Raw genomic sequence first — 16,606 nt, 5'->3', positions numbered from 1 at the left:
TTTATCTTCATTTTTCTATTTTCTTTACTCATCTAAATCACATTTAGATAAGAGCAGAGCAACCTGCCGTTTAGAAACTGTTTTGCCCTCTATCATTGCTGATGATCAAACAGGATTTATCAAAAGTCGTCATTCCTTTTCTAATATACACAGACTAATGAATATCCTTTACAATCCCACTCCACCCGATATGCCTGAAATACTTTTATCACTCGATGCTGAGAAAGCATTTGATTGGGTGGAGTGGGATTATCTCTTCTATACTCTAAAAAGATTTGGACTTGGTGTAAAGTTCACCTCATGGATTCGGGTTCTTTACTCCCTCTCTTTAACAGCAATCCGTACAAATAATAATCTGTCCACCTTTTATTCATTAGGCCATTGGACCAGACAAGGCTGCCCTTTGTCGCCACTTTTATTTGCCTTGGTGATTGAACCACTAGCAATTGCACTACGTGGCGACATTGCAATTAAAAGGTATACAGAGGGGGAATTCTGAACATAAAGTATCCCTTTATGCGGATGATATGCTCATGTACCTCTCCGACCCACTAAGCAGTGTGCCACGAACAGTTACCTTACTATTCAGGAGAATATCGGGTGAAAAAAGTGAACTGATGCCCATCAACGCTGCAGCCGAACAGATTGAGTTTAGTTCATTGCCCTTTAAAGTAAGTAAAAATAAATTTAAATACTTAGGAATTTGGATCACTTATAATTTTAAACACCTTTATAAAACCAACTTCTTCCCACTTATAGAGTCTCTGAAACAAGACTTTGAACGTTGGAACTTATTATCACTATCATTAGGAGGTAGAATTAACACCATTAAAATGAATGTGCTACCTAGATTTTAATATATGTTCCAATGTTTACCTATCTTTTTGACAAAATTCTTCTTTCTTCTCATAGACAAATTGATATCCTCATTCATCTGGAATAAGAAAAACCAGTGGTTAAGCACTCCTTGAAGATCTGGGCGCAGTTCAGGTGAGCATTTTCACTCAACAAGCTCTCAATTAATGCCCCTATAAGAAGAAACAATATAGAACTTTCTGAAGACATATGGCAAGCAATATTAGATAAGATATACTCATCCTCAATTTGTTTAAAACATAAAGTAGTACAATTCAAGATTGTGCATAGACTGCATTGTATTGCACAATGTTCAGTGTCTTTAAATATTTCCACAGTAAGTATTCATTTTCACAGAACTATATTCTTCAGGGTGCAAAAGTGTCTGAAGCAGCATTTTACATTATGTAGGGTTACTCGTGGTTTAATTTGCTCCTGAAACTTGCCATCTTTTAGCCTTCAGAAGTGCATCAGTATCAGGCATCAAATCCTGAGTAGCAGCCAATTTCAGGATGTCATTTTAGTGCTTGTGTGTGAGCCATGAGCGCAGCTTTGTTTTATTGATGCTCATTACAGAGAAAACTTGTTAACAAAGGTAGCTTGTCCAAAACATACAAGCGCAGTAAGGGCTGTCAATTTGGGGTAGCCTGGCAAGAGATATTGATAAAATGTGTCCAAGCCCACCGAGGCAAATTTCTCCTTCCAATCTGAATTACACTGCAGGTCAATGTTCAACGATTGGATGTTGACAGGCAGATCAGAAGCCTTGACTGTGAATGGCAAGCGAAAAACTGTGTAATCTGTCTCAAGTTCACCAGAGATCTGAAATCGTTGCTGTTAACTCTGGGCTAATTTGCGCACCCAAGATATTTATTCGTCCGTGTGTTTTAGTAAAAAAAACATGTGAACTGCCGGGCTCCATGCTAAAGGGCAAATTGAGAGGCCTGGGAGACATCATGGTTACAGGTGGATTTATGGAAAGTTTCTGGGACATGGACTTAAAGCAATAGTTGGTAATCCTGTTCAGAAACACTTTTTGTTATACTGGGTGAAATGGTCCTTCCATCCTGAGAGTGGTCAATACATAATGTGCTCAGAAAAAGGAACGAAAAAAATCAGACCTCTGTGGCAACTGCAGGCCTGTAAAAACTCTGACCAATCCCTGCCTCTCGGTCCGAGTGGAAAGAACCAATCAAATGCCTTCATGTCTCGTCCTGCCCATGCCCCCCTCTGTCCCTCCCTCCTCCCTGCGTGCACTCATCACGTGTCACTGTTGCCGGAAATATTCAGCACACTCCATACCGAGTTAGCAGGAGAGAACAATGCAGCCAAAAGTGGCACTTCCAGCGTTACTTGTAGCGGCTCGCCCCGCTAACCCGCAGATTCCACCGGATACGTTACGGCTGCGTTACGGTTGCACTCTAGTCTATGTGTTAACTTCCACCAGGTCCGCTGCGCTGCATGTCTGCTGCGTCCCAGCTCCAGCAGTCCGCAGCCCTGCGGAGCAGATACGCAGGACTTCTATTCTGGCGGACGCTGCAGCACAACGCAGCAATTCAGCCGAATTTAGCACAGAGCAGACAGGAAGTCAGACACGAAACAACAACAAGACATCCGGTTAATTTTCTAAATAAAACACTCCGTGTTGATATAAGCACAAAAACCTAAAAAAGAGACGAATACGAGCTCTTCTTCTAATCCTTCGGTCGGGAACACTTCGTGTTGTTGTGTTTATAACACATACGTATAACTGCGTTCGGGTGTGATTATGTAATCGCGGGAATTTCTTGGTTTCGTAACTACAGCTGTTAGGCGGAGCTGCGCCGTGACAGACTCAAACGCAGCTGGTGGGGGTTGCCGGACGAGGACGACGGAGCAAAATCGTACCGGAGCCGTAACGCAGCGGACATGTATCCAGTGGAATCTCGGAGTAAGAAAAGAAAGCCGGAGGCAGAAAAGGCTGCAACGAAGAAGGCTTTGGATAAAGCCAGAGGGAAAAGCAGGGTCAACATCGGGTCAGCTTTTGAATGGTGGAGACAACTGAGGGAGCTGAAGGGCCTAAGAAGTGATGCAGAGGTTGCTGTCTTTCTGTTGGACAGGTAATTATTTGTTTTTGCTAATACTCGCTCTCCTCTGCCCTGCTGACTCCTACTGTCAGATGCGCGTTCAAGTTTGTGGGGGCGTGGCTTTGGACGGAGCACTGACGGGAGGGGGAGGAGGGGGTGGAGCTTAGAGGAGGTGCCACTTTCAAATCTTGCTAGCTCCCCAATATTACCAACTATAGTTTTAATGTACAAAAAGAGGATGTGAGATTCTCACACAGACCACATCCTATTTCACTTCGCTTTCACAGTGGCACTAAACACGCTCACTTCGTTCAATCCTTCAAGCCAGAGCCCGAGTGCATTGGGTGCGTTTTAAAAAAAAACACATCCATGTCCCCTCCAGGGCTGCGTACTTTAGGCAACCCCCAGCTCCAGACATGTTTTACAGACAGCTCCAGAATGAACAGTTTGCTTGCTTGGCAGTGTTGTGTGTGACCCCCAGTGGAAGAATTTGAAATAGAAGTTACTTTTATTGAAAAACTGCAGTTAATGTCTACTCTGTAATTTTTACACTTTGCAAAGTCATCCCGCAGGCCAGATTGGACCCTCCAGCGGGCCGGTTCTGGCCCACGGGCCATATGTTTGACAACCCTGTCTTATAGTATCTGATATGGACTGTAGTATCAAAAGTACAGGTAAAAGTAAATTACACATACAGTATATGTTACATCACATGTATGTATGCTGTATACTATGGGTCAACCGATTATCAGATCCGATATTCAGATGTTTTGTTTTGCCCATGAAATTATTTAATTAAAGGTGCATTCTGTAGCTTTGAGAGAAATTTGAATTAAAAGAGAAAAATATTCTTTGATACATTTTCCGACCGTCTTTAAAGGAAAACACTATTTTATACCGTTTGTTTGTATTTGCACGACCCTTCTGAGTAGCCACCCTTCTACCTTCAAACACTGCTCTAATTACCACTTTCCCCCCTCAAAGCATTTTTATTTAGTTATGGAAATATATATATATATAATAAGTTCATAATTCTGACTTTGTCTTGTTCATTTATTAATATTATCTTTCTCAGTTTGAATTTATTTTATAAAACTACAAGTACACCTATAATGTGTTCTATTTTGAATCTGATGCAGCATGTAATCTACAAAGTAATTAGTAACTAGTAAAGTTATCAAATAAATGTAGTGGAGTAAAAAGTATAATATTTACCTCCAAACTGAAGTGGAGTGAAAGTACCTCAAAATTAAGTACAGTACGTGAATAAATGTAACTAGTTACACTTCATTACACTGACCAGTGCAGAGACACTACAGGTAAAACTACAGGTGACAAAGATCCACATTGAGCTGACAGCCAGTAGTGGAGCCTTCTGAACCCTGAACAACAGGTGGATATAATCTGCTCACACTGAGACATGAAACATTGCACTTTTACTGCACTACATTATTTGAGTACTTTAGTTACCACTTTTCTTACTTTACAGATTCAGATTGATACAAAATATAATCAACAAATATGATATTGTTACATCAATAAGACTTTACTGACACCCAAGGGGGGAAAACTCACAGCTACCCACCAGTATAATAAAGAAATACATATAAAATATGTAGAAATAAATGAAAGTTAGCACCTCTTTACAAGCTACAACACTTAAGTGATGTACATATTTATAGTTCTATAATCAAATGCTATAACATGCTGCTGAGCATGTTTGGGATGCTCTGGATTGACGTGTACAGCAGTTTGTTCTGCTTCCTGCCATTATCCAGAAACTTCACACAGCCACTGAAGAGGAGTGGACCAACATTCAACAGGCCACAGTCAACAACCTGATCAAGTCAATGTGCAGGACATGTGTCGCAAATGTAGTTACACCATCTTCAGTGCATCTGTAACCCTGCCATGTGAGGATCATAGTTCAGCGTCTAATAAAACATCCTTTTCGAGATAAAACTGCACATTTTAGAGTGTCCTCTTATTGTGGCCTGTCCAGAACACACTTGTGCACTAACCATGCTGTTCACACCTGGAGAGGTGCTCACTAACATGGGTTTTAACATATTTGTTCTTGAAATCTGACAAAAATAATTATTTTGCATGCATAAAAACAGTCTTGAATCTTTTACTTCAACTTGTGAAAAATGTGAAAAACCAGTGGGGCATTTATGTTTGTGTTAAATGTAAATGAGATAGTCTGTGTCCTGTGTTGCTCTTGTCCATTAAAGGAGATGTATAACCGTGGTTTTTTTATTCCATTTAAATGAAGAAGAGTGTATGCAGTCGACCTTTAGTGTGAAAGAACATCTTAGCTCAAAGAAACTAATAACAAAAAAATTCAATGTTTTTTATATGAAATATTATAACAGCGGCCCATGTTTTATGGACCGCTGTTATAATATTTGATCATATTTTCAGCTTTACCGACACAATACACTTAAATCACTCCTTTTTTTGTTTCAGTGTCAGATGTTATTCTTTAAATAATCAGACATGTTATGGTATGAAGAAATAATTGATTATATATTAACATTGTATAATTTGTATGTCATATAGTTCAAACAGCGTGAAAAACATTTAAAGTCCAGTCGACTGAGTTATGATGTAGAAAGATAACACTTTATAATAACCATCATTAATAAATGGTAAATTAATAATTAATTAAATTTATTTAGTAGCTATTTCATTGTTATAAACCATTTATTAAGCTACTGTGAAGGTTTAAAAAAATAAATTGCAACTTCAGAATAAAAAATTGCTTAATAAATAGTTTATAAAACTATTAATTTAAGTTCACTTAACTATACATTAAACATGTATTAATGATGATTATTATAAAGTGTTACCGAAAAGAACAAAACCACAGAAAAAGCATGGAAACACACAGTATTCAGTGGGATGAGATATTAGATCAATTAAAAGTGAAATGTCAGATACTTCAGAACTACTTCAGTTTTCTCTCCAGCACATTTATGTAGAGCAGAGTCATCACAACATGAACAACACAAGCAGCTCTGAAACAGACCAATCAGTTTCAAAGAGGAGCCCTCAGGGATTCATCTGACCTTCCATGATGACAATCAAACAGAACTAACACAATCGTCCCAACAGCAGCACAGCTCTGAAGTCACTCTCGTCTCCTGACACTCAAACAGCCTGACAGACAGCCTGACAGACAGACAGACAGACAGACAGACAGCAGAGCAGAGCAGAGCAGCAGGTACAGTGCGGAGGAATACCTTTGCGCTCGCAGCGTTTCTTCCTCCTCCTCTTGAACCTGCGGCGGATCAGGCAGTAGTAGGCTGCCGTGGTGTGAGAACTGTCCACCAGTAGAGCCATGGCTCGGCCTCACAGACGCTCGCTGATCTGTCCCTTCAGCTGCCCTGCGGGCTCTGATGTGTTCCTAATGCTCAGTACAGACACAGAGTGCGCCTATACAACTTTGGACAGAGGGGGGGGGGGGGGCAGCCAGTCTACCATGAAGCAGGCACAGAGCTGTTGGCACATTGACTCGCTGTGGTAAATGGCTGTCAGATAAATGGGCTGGGATGTCTCCTGGTCTCCTGCTCCTCCCTCCTCTGTCTCTCTCTGGCTTCTCTCTCCTCTCTCTCCACCCATTCTCGAATCCACACTCTGGGCTATGATGAACTTGGCAAGCACTCTTGAAAAGATACGTTCCTTTTGAATATGCATCTGACACTGCATGAGACTAGTGTTTAGAGTGGCTGTCAAAGTGCTAAACACTTGAAGGGACAACATGAACACTGAAGGAAACACTGTTTAGCAATAGAAGCTAGGACACCACTTCAATACAGTCAGATATGTTTTGACATAATACTTTCAGTTAACCAAAAGATGTCAAAGTGTTCCTCGAAAATCAAACGTGTGATTGCTTCATGATCATAGAGACTCATTTAAAGCAACAGTATGTAACTTTTTAGAGAAAGATAGCTGACTGTTGAGTTTCATCCCCGATGTCAAATACGAGTTGGTGGTTCGGGTCCAAAGCCGACCCAAAAGCATCAGTATTTCACGACTTGGTGATACGACTCAACAATCAACTATCTATCTCCAGAATCAATTTAAAAGTTACATAGTGTTGCTTTAGTTCAAAAATGCATTCAAAGTGTCCCTTGTCCCTCTCCTAAAGTAAAGTATAAGGCTTCGTTCAGACCGACATGGGCAGTGGGTAAGAGAACTAATTCATTTTCAATGAGCCCGATGAGTTGGCACAGTGTGCAAACACAAAAGTCTCTAGCAAAAAAAAGGAATGCAAAAGACATTAGATTGGCTGAAAAAAAAGAAAATAAGAGAGTATATAGAATGTCTATATCCACTGGATTCAGATTTTTCATAAGGATGCAACTAAATACTAAAACCTAATTTTTCATCAATACCCCACCCTCACCACAAAAATTTGGAAATATGCCCTATCTCACAATGCTAAAGAAAGTGAGAAAAATGATTGGATCCTTCCCTTCATCAGAATCTGCCCCAAAAGTTAATGAGGTCTATTCTGGACCGAGACCCATCCTCCATCCAAGTTAATCAACCAACCAACTAACTAACATATCAACCAACCAACCAACCAACCAACATATCAACAGACCAAGCAACCAACCAACAAATCAATCAACTAACCAACAAATCAATCAACCAACCAACCAACATATCAACAGACCAACCAACCAACAAATCAATCAACCAACCAACAAATAAATCAACCAACCAACCAACATATCAACAGACCAACCAACCAACCAACCAACCAACCAACATATCAACAGACCAACCAACCAACCAACCCACAAATCAATCAACCAACCAACCAACCAACCAACCAACTAACTAACATATCAACCAACCAACCAACCAGCCAACCAGCCATCCATTCCACAAAACAAATCAACCATCCAGACACAGGTGGTAACATAACTAGGTAATGAACCTAGCTTAGCTTGTGTTGGCCAATCAAATACAGACAATGGGATACTGCTGGTAATGACTTGGTAACATGAAAGGTGTAATGCTACTGTGTATACAGAGATTGTCCAGATGAAGGATAAAATGACTGGAGAAGTTTCCAGAGTTTTAAAATCCCATCTTGACCATATAGGTCAACAGCATGAGCAGCTTATTATGACCCATCTTTAAGTTTCTTGTTAAGTTGCGACCTCTAGTGGTTGTAGTAATTATTATAGCAGCAAAGGAAGAAGTCAGCTGACATAGTACAAGGAGTGAAAAGGTCTCGATAGGGAGGAGGATGGGGTGGACAGATGGGTCAGACACAGGACTTTCACAGAAATGTTCATGTCCCGTATGAAAACAGAAGCCAACAGGGAGTTCTTTTAACTGATGTGATGCAGTTAGTGTACATCAGGTACATAATGTAACTTTAAATATGTACGAAAACGGAACATAAGTAAAGCACTTATAGCCCGAACCATGATCTATTCCTAAATCTAAACAAACTGCGAACGTATAAAGGAGGTCAGGTCCGCCTGCTGCTGGTCGGTCATGTTGTTTTAGTAAAGGGGATATGTGTCTATTTGGGAGTCTGAGGCAATCAACCTATCCAGTTGTTTACTGTAGGCATGAGGATGTGTTGTGTTTCTGAGTATCACACGGCACTTTAGTGGTAGACTGTTAACATTTCTCACAGCAGTTTGACACATTGCCATAACAACTTAAAGTGACAATAAGTCTGTTACCTTTGTAGGTTGTTTTGCTGCCCCCAAGTGGACAAAATTAATTGATGCGGCTTTAAAACTGCCATTTTCATTTAAATGCCTGCTACTACATCGCTTACTTCAACAGTAAAGTTCGAAGGACTTTAAAAAGCGTAGAATATGAACTGATGACACAACATCTCCAAAGGAGGACAATTTTACTCTATGTACTGGTGTTCAACGTCAGCAGATTTGAGGCAATTTTAACAACTGGACTAGGTAACAACATGTTACCTAACAATTATAAGTGCTGTATCGTAGGCAACTGGACGTGTTTCAGTTTCTTGAAGACGTTTCACTTCTCATCCAAGAGGCTTCTTCAGTTCTAACTAACTGGAGGGGAGTTGCAGGCTTTTAAACTCTGTGTGGGAGTTTCCTTACAGAGTCGTTAAGGACACATGAGCTCTGAGTTTCAGAGTCATCAGGGCCACTTGTGGGTTGTTGACTTAACCGGCCTTCATGTGGGTTGCTAGGGCTAGGTGAGCCCAGGTGTGAATGGTTGTTAGGCTGTCTGGGGAGGGAACTCAGTACTGCACTGTAGGTGGGTGATAAGTAATGTCTTAGGCCACCTCCTCCGTTCAAAGACGGTCGTTCCAGTTTGACATTGACAGATTCTTTTACTCCTCTTTCAAACCATCTGTCTTCTCTAGACAAGATGTTTATATTGTTGTCCTCAAAGGAATGATTTTCCTCCTTCAGATGTAAGTGGACAGCAGAGTCTTGACCTGAGGAGTTGGTCCTCCTGTGTTGTGCCATTCGTTTATGGAGAGGTTGTTTTGTCTCCCCAATGTACAAATCTGTGCAGTCCTGACTGCATTGAACAGCATAAACTACATTACTCTGTTTATGCCTGGGTGTTTTGTCCTTAGGATGGACAAGTTTCTGCCTCAGTGTGTTGGTAGGTTTAAAGTGAACTGGGATATGATGTTTATTGAAGATCCTCCGAGTTTCTCAGATGTTCCTGCGACATAAGGAATGACCACGTTGTTACGTTTTCTCATCTCCTCCCCTCTGTCTGCTCTAGATCTTTTGGTTTTGACAAAGGTCCAGTTTGGGTAACCACAGGTTTTAAGTGCTCCCCTGATGTGCTTCTGTTCCTTCTCCTTCCCCTCTGACTTAGTGGGCATGGTCTCAGCCTGATGGTTTGAGGCTCTGATGACCCCCAGCTTGTGCTCCAGTGGGTGATGAGAGTCAAACAGCAAGTATTGATCTGTGTGTAGGTTTTCTGTACACCTCAATGCTGAAGCTTCTGTCTTCTTCAATGTGTACTGCACAGTCCAAGAAGGGCAGACTGTCTCCTCTGACATCTTCCCGTGTGAACTTGATGTTCTTGTCCACAGCATTTATATGTTCTGTGAAGGCTTCCACTTCACTTGCTCTGATTTTGACCCAGGTGTTGTCCACATACCTGAACCAGTGGCTAGGAGCAGTTCCTGTGAAGGTAATCAAGGTTCTGCTCTCCACTTCTTCCATGTAGAGGTTGGCCATTATTGGGGACACCGGTGAGCCCATGGCTCAGCCGTGCTTCTGTCTGTAGAAACCTTCACTGTACTGGAAGTAGGTGGTTGTCAGAACTTTCCCTTCATTATCCAGGTTATATGATGATGATAATTATTAGTTGAGAAATTAAGATTAAACTTTAATGATCATCAGGTAACAACATGGCACATCAGACAGTTTAACATTGATATTTGATTGATTGATTGATTGATTGATTGATTGATTGATTGATATTTATTATTCTGCCTACAGCAGAATCGAGCATGTGTTCCTGGTCCTTGTCTCCAGTGAAGGAAAACATTGAGCATGCCTCATGTTTGTTGTTATTAGTAGACTAACATCTTAAAAAGGACAGTCATGAGGAGCACTACTCTATTAAGAATCTTATCATCAACTTAGAGTATAATTTCAGCTTGAGCTTTGAGAATAGAAATTTCAACTGTAACACTGTAAATGTGTTACAAACAGGTCTTACAAAAGATGCCACTGAGTGGCATTATGGGAAATGTACAGTGCAGCCTTTTTGGAGCTTTATCCATACAATGGGGTCAAAGTCAGAATATCTTCGCTTCTACTGCTTCGATTTCACATTTACTTTTTAAATTGTTAAATTGCTACTCCACCTTTATTGAATTGCTATACTCAATCTCAATTTACACCTGATGTTATTTCAACTGTTAATTATGAATGTTAGTTGTTAGATTTTATTTAGGTTATGTTTCAGTTCATAATGTAGAAAGACAATTTATTAAATAGAGATGAGCTGTAAAATTATGATGTCATTCATATGTAATCAGTTGTGGTAGACCTGTTTAAAGTAAAGTGTGAAGTGATGCTGCAACAGTCTGAAAGTCAACACTGCCCCCTTGTGAGCCCCCTTGTACAGTGACACTAACATCATAGATGAGCAGACACTTGCAGCACCTTCCCTTCATTAGCCAAGTATTATGATGATGATGATTATTAGTGGAGAAATTAAGATTAAACTTTAATGATCCCCTTGAGGAGACAGACAGAGGCACAGGTGGAACTAATGCTATTAATAACGGCTGTGTTCTCTTGAGGTGTTCCAGTTCAGGACTCCTGGTATCGTGCTGAACAGAGACATCATTTATGTTATTAGTCACACCTGTGCTTTTCCCTCCATGATAGGACACAAGATCTGCACTGAGAGACATCGACAAACAGCCCTATCATACAAGACCCTGCAAGATACATACATCTCCTCAGTTGGACCTGCACAGTCTAATTTCCATACTACAGCACACTGGCACACCACAGCGGTTAATATCGTCATATCAGACGACCAAAGTCATTCTTTTTTTGTAAATAACATCCGAACCAGCAGCAACATTCATATCCATATCCAGCAAATAAATCCATGTTTGTTGCTGTTATATCTAATCATGACAGACATTCAAAATTGAACCAGTATCATTATGACAGATATGATGTGAGACCAACAACATCAGTACAAACCATCAACAATAAAACTGGAATTGTAGATGCTTTAAAGTGCTGAAGTGGCTGATTACAGGCCACAGTGTGGCGCTACTGAGGCCTGTTTCTACTGTATTTCAGAATATTAAAGTTGTTTAGGGGGCCAGACTTGGAGTCAGACAGTTATTTAAACACACAGTATATAATTTCTACCACTCAGGGTCTCTCCGTCAAAACAAAACAAAAGACTCAAAGTGTGTGGGATCATGGGAGTTGTTGTCCTTATTGTTAAACAACCATAATGAAAAAAAAAAAGTTCACAGACAAGGTAATGTTTTAAAGTTTTCTTCATGTCATGTTTCGTCTCCCTCACTCTCTGACTCTCTCCTGGAAGTTATGGTGACAGGCGACCAGATGAAACAAACCGTGACCTTGAGGAAACTTCTGGATTTCTCCTGTTCCAACATTCTTGGAAACATCTGGGATATTGTAAGTACACAACATGAGATATTTTGATGCAGAAATGTGAGATATTATATCTTTAAAGGGGTATTTTATCAATTTTACATGCAAAGGTCCCTTAGTAGTCATGAGGAGTACATTTGGCCTGCAGAAGCAGTTGTATGAAGTCTTCTGTGTCTCTAGAGGAGTGTTTTCAAGTAAGAGGAGAGAAAGCCTGAGGTCCAAATATGTTTGAAATCACTGATGGAATGTAACCAGGTACCAGGGCAGGGTTTCCTCTACATGTAATTGATTGTGGCGCACCACCACGGCAAAATAAAAGCCGCCACACCTTCAGAATAATGTTTTGGGTTTTTTTTTACCTTGTTTTTATGTTGTTTTATGTTTTTGTTAATGTAAATTATTGTATGAAATGTGAATTTTGGCACAAAACATGGTGTTTTTCATGAAATGTGACGCTACGCTGCAAATACCCTTATTTTGAAAAACCAACACCGGACACCACCTGCCTGTCTGGCTGCGGCGCGCGAAAGACGAAGAGAGTAGAGACGACAGTCCGACGTGGAGGGAGAGAAAAGGGTGAAGGAAAGGTAGCCTACCTAAGCTAGGTTATATTTGATACAGGTTTGTTCAAACCCGTGAAAACGACCCTGTTATAGATGGATAAGGCTACAGAAAAAATCCTGAGTCAGGATCAGTGTTGCCACAGTTACCTTGAAAAAGTAATCTGACTACTGATTACTCCTTTAAAAGTAACTTAGTTACTTTACTGATTACTTGTTTTTCAAAGTTTAAAAGTTACTTTCGAGTCAACCGCGTTTAAGGGCAGCATTTCCTCTATAACATACCGTCCGACTAACTTCTTCAACTCTGCCCCACTTACTTGTTTAGCACCGAAGTCCAGCTTTTGTTGTTTGGGAGGTGGGGGACCTCCTGCAGAAGTCCAGCTTTTGTTGTTTGGGAGGTGGGGGACCTCCTGCAGAAGTCGAGGCCGTGGCTTTGCTCACAGCTCTCTGCTTAACACCACCTGGTGGGGCTTGCTCTGTAAACTTAACTGTGCTGCGACTCCAAATGTTTCTTCAAATTTGACGTCGTGTTTTTGAAGCTTGATAGTACTTTGTCGCCAGCACAGAGTGTCCAACGAACCTTAATATTCTCATCTTTAGCTGACACGAACTCAAAATAGTGACTGTATTTCCAGCTCGATAACGCGCATCTCTCACCTCCCTACATGGTGGTGTTACGCGTGAGTTGTCCTCATGCTGAAAACGTGACTTGTCGCATACGTGACATCACTCCCCGAGACGCAAGAAGAAAGCAAAAATATATATTTTTACTAAGGAAAATGACACAAATAATAGTAACGCACGGTGACTTGAATAAGTAACTTTAATCTGATTACTGTTTTTGGAAATATTAACGCGTTAGATTACTCGTTACTGAAAAAAGTGGTCAGATTAGCATCACTGGTCGGGATAAATGTGTTATTGATTGGTTAATACAGGATACGCATTATTTATATCATTATTTCAGAGAGATTTTTATTTTTATTTTATTTTTGTACCATTGACACTTGTTAAAGAGAGATTACTTTAGGCCTAATAAAGCATGTCGAGTCTTTGGTTATACAGTAGAGAGAGATATTATTTTGTTGTAGATTAATTTTTAACTGTAAAACGTAATTTTCTATTGATAGAGGAAACCCGTTACGTTTCAGATACACGTTTTGAACAGCACGACATAACGTTAGCTTAGGTAATGCCCAGGTCATTTTCTGCCATGACTCTTTTCTGGTTACATTTTCAGATGAGTATATTAAACTATTTTCAAAAGAAGAGAAAGGTTCCAGAGGAAGAGAGTCAGGTAACGTTACATAAAGGAGAGGCTCAATGTTCTTGATTTATTATCGTGATGTTATTCCCTCAAGTCAATAGAAATGATAATGATGTGTACCGTGATAAGTGTAATATTTAAATATTCCTAACATTTCAGTATAGACTAGTTTAGTTATTTAACTTTGAAATATATCTTTAATTTGTTGTTGTTGTGTTTGTTGTTTTGGCCTAGTGATACTGCAAGATCCTATTTTCAATTATTATTTTCAATTCATGTACCGGAAACCCTATAGTAAATAATGTATTTAGAAAAACATTCAGTTTGAAATAGTCATAATTTCACATTTCAAAATTCATGTTGTCATCATCGTCGTCACCCTCCCTCTTCCACCTGGGCAGAACTCCCCCACGGTTTACAAAAATCCTGGAGGAAACCCTGCAGGGTTGGGAGGGTTACTTTAAAAATGCATATGTACAGTTACTAATTATTTCTTTAAAAATGTAATCTGTTTTTGAAGTCGTCTCTAATGCCTATGCTTATAACATCTCACCTTCTCCCTTGGTTGCTGTTTTTGGTTGGTTTTCTGATCCAACGGGATCTGTTCCCCCTGTTCATTTGCAAAGGGTCATTGCCTTTTCCTCCTTATTAGCTAGACGTTTGATTTTATTTAAATGGAAGGCTGTTACTCCTCCATCACACCACCACTGGATTAGGGACGTTATGCAGAACATTAAGCTGGAAAAGATCAGATGTACCCTCAACGGTTCCATCAACAGATTCTACAAAACCTGGGACCCTCTAATAACTTATGTGAACAATTTACCTAACCCTAACCCTCTGAGCGTTTACACCTGCCCTTGGACAGTCCTGTGATAAGGAATGTTAGGTGCACTTGTTTTTTGTCTCGTCTTTTTTCTTTTTTTTTTTAGTCTGTCTGTGTCTGTCACAAGTTTGTCAGGTTGATTTTGGGTTTGGTTTGTCTTTGCTTTTTACTGGGATTGTTTTTCAATGGTTATTTGTAAAACAGAGAATATGATTGTCCTATATAATGATTGGAAAATTACAAATACAGTGTTTAAAAAAAAGAAGTAATCTATAACATAATTCAAGTATCACAATATTGAAGTAATGTAACTTGATTACTTTCAGTTACTTTTAGATTACCTCAATACCAAACAAATAAAGTAAGGAGAAAATAAATATCACTAAGATGACTTTAATCTTGATAGTGTATCTGTTAGTAATGTAGTATGTATAAGTATGTATTCCACTACTCCGAAACCCTGCAAAGTACATATACTCAAGTATTGTATTCAAGTACACTTTTGAGGTATTTGTACTTGATTATTGCTATTTTCTGATACTTTATACTTCCACTCCACTACATTATGGAGGTAAATATTGTGCTTTTTACTAATTTTACTACATTTATTTGATAACTTTATTTTTACTAGGTACTTTGCAGAATGCATGCTACATCGGAGCCAAGGTAGTTCTTTATTAAATTCATTTATTTCAACTGCAATCAGATTAAAAAACATTCCAATAATCAGAAAAAAGCTGAATATCAGAGCCGATAATCAGTCGACCCACAGTAAACAGTATATTCATATCTGTAAATATATCTATAATTTACTTTTAGTTGTACTTTTGATACGTATGTACATTTAATATCAGATACTTGAAGAGTTTAACACAAGTATTATTTGATTGCTTTGACTTCCACTTTTACCAATGTAATATAACAACATGATGTCTTTACTTTTACTTTTTAAGTATGCCTTTTGGGTACTTTTTACAACACTGTTTGAAACACACGGGCAATTATCAGAAATGTATGATCCAGTGTTTTTGTTTGAATCTGGACTTAAAGCCAGGACATCTCAACCTCTTTTGACCTTTACTGTTTATCTGCTCTATGTGAATGTGACTACTTCTAATTTGCTTTAGTGCCTCTTCAACATTCCATGTAAACACAGACTGACAGTAAAACAGACGCGCAGAGCCAACTGACCTGGTTTATGTCTTCTTCAGAGGCTGGAAGGACTTCACTACTGCTGTGCTCTGAAATAAAGGAAACAGTCATGTTACTTTAGGATTACATGGCAGTTCACATACTCAGTATTAACGATAAAGGATTATACAAGAGAATAAGATCGGAATGTGCATCAGTGCTCAAGTTTTGACGTACAAGCTGAGATGACAGAGAGCGGCCTGTAGGTGGAGCTGCTGTACTTTACATCTCCACACTGAACGAGCAGATTGTAGTACATATCGTCTCGCTCTTCCTACACTGCTCCCTATCCTCCCACTCCTCTGTGCATCTCAACATTCATCACAGCTGAAGGAGCTTGTTGGCAGAAAGAAGCACATTCAAATGTTTCAATATAGAAGAAAAAGAAGAAGCAGCACAGTCAGTGCTGATGAGACCGAGACAGCCAGAGAGATCATGTTCAAAGATTACAATTAGCTGATACTCAGAGGAGTCTCACAGAGCTGGGAAACCTTCAGGGTGTCACCAAATTTTATTAAATTAGTTCAGTTTAATCAAGCGGAAGAAAAGTCTTTTTGATGTCTAATTTAATTTTTAAATACTGTCTTTCAGTTCAGACTGATCACTGACATGAACAAATCAAACAGGAGAGGAAACCTCACAGGGTGGGGACACTGGGGATCTTCCAGAGCCAGTCCTCAGGGTGCTGCTCACCTTGG

At 39.6% G+C, this 16,606-nt stretch overlaps 1 protein-coding gene across 1 annotated transcript in view; it reads right to left on the bottom strand.

The window, feature by feature from the left end:
• Window positions 1-16,167, bottom strand: part of LOC140992432 (double-stranded RNA-specific editase 1-like) — a 50,569-nt gene extending 34,402 nt beyond the window's left edge. Inside the window, exons 1-2 of the mRNA XM_073462731.1 lie at window positions 16,086-16,167; window positions 6,167-6,274 (exon numbers count right to left, since the gene is read on the bottom strand). Coding sequence (XP_073318832.1) covers window positions 6,167-6,274; window positions 16,086-16,167 — 190 coding nt within the window. The remainder of the gene's footprint in view (window positions 1-6,166; window positions 6,275-16,085) is intronic.
• Window positions 16,168-16,606: the final 439 nt, after the last annotated feature.

Source organism: Pagrus major, chromosome 24 (assembly GCF_040436345.1).
Source record: "Pagrus major chromosome 24, Pma_NU_1.0".
Taxonomy (NCBI): Eukaryota; Metazoa; Chordata; class Actinopteri; order Spariformes; family Sparidae; genus Pagrus; species Pagrus major.
This window is presented reverse-complemented; position numbering and strand designations above follow the sequence as displayed.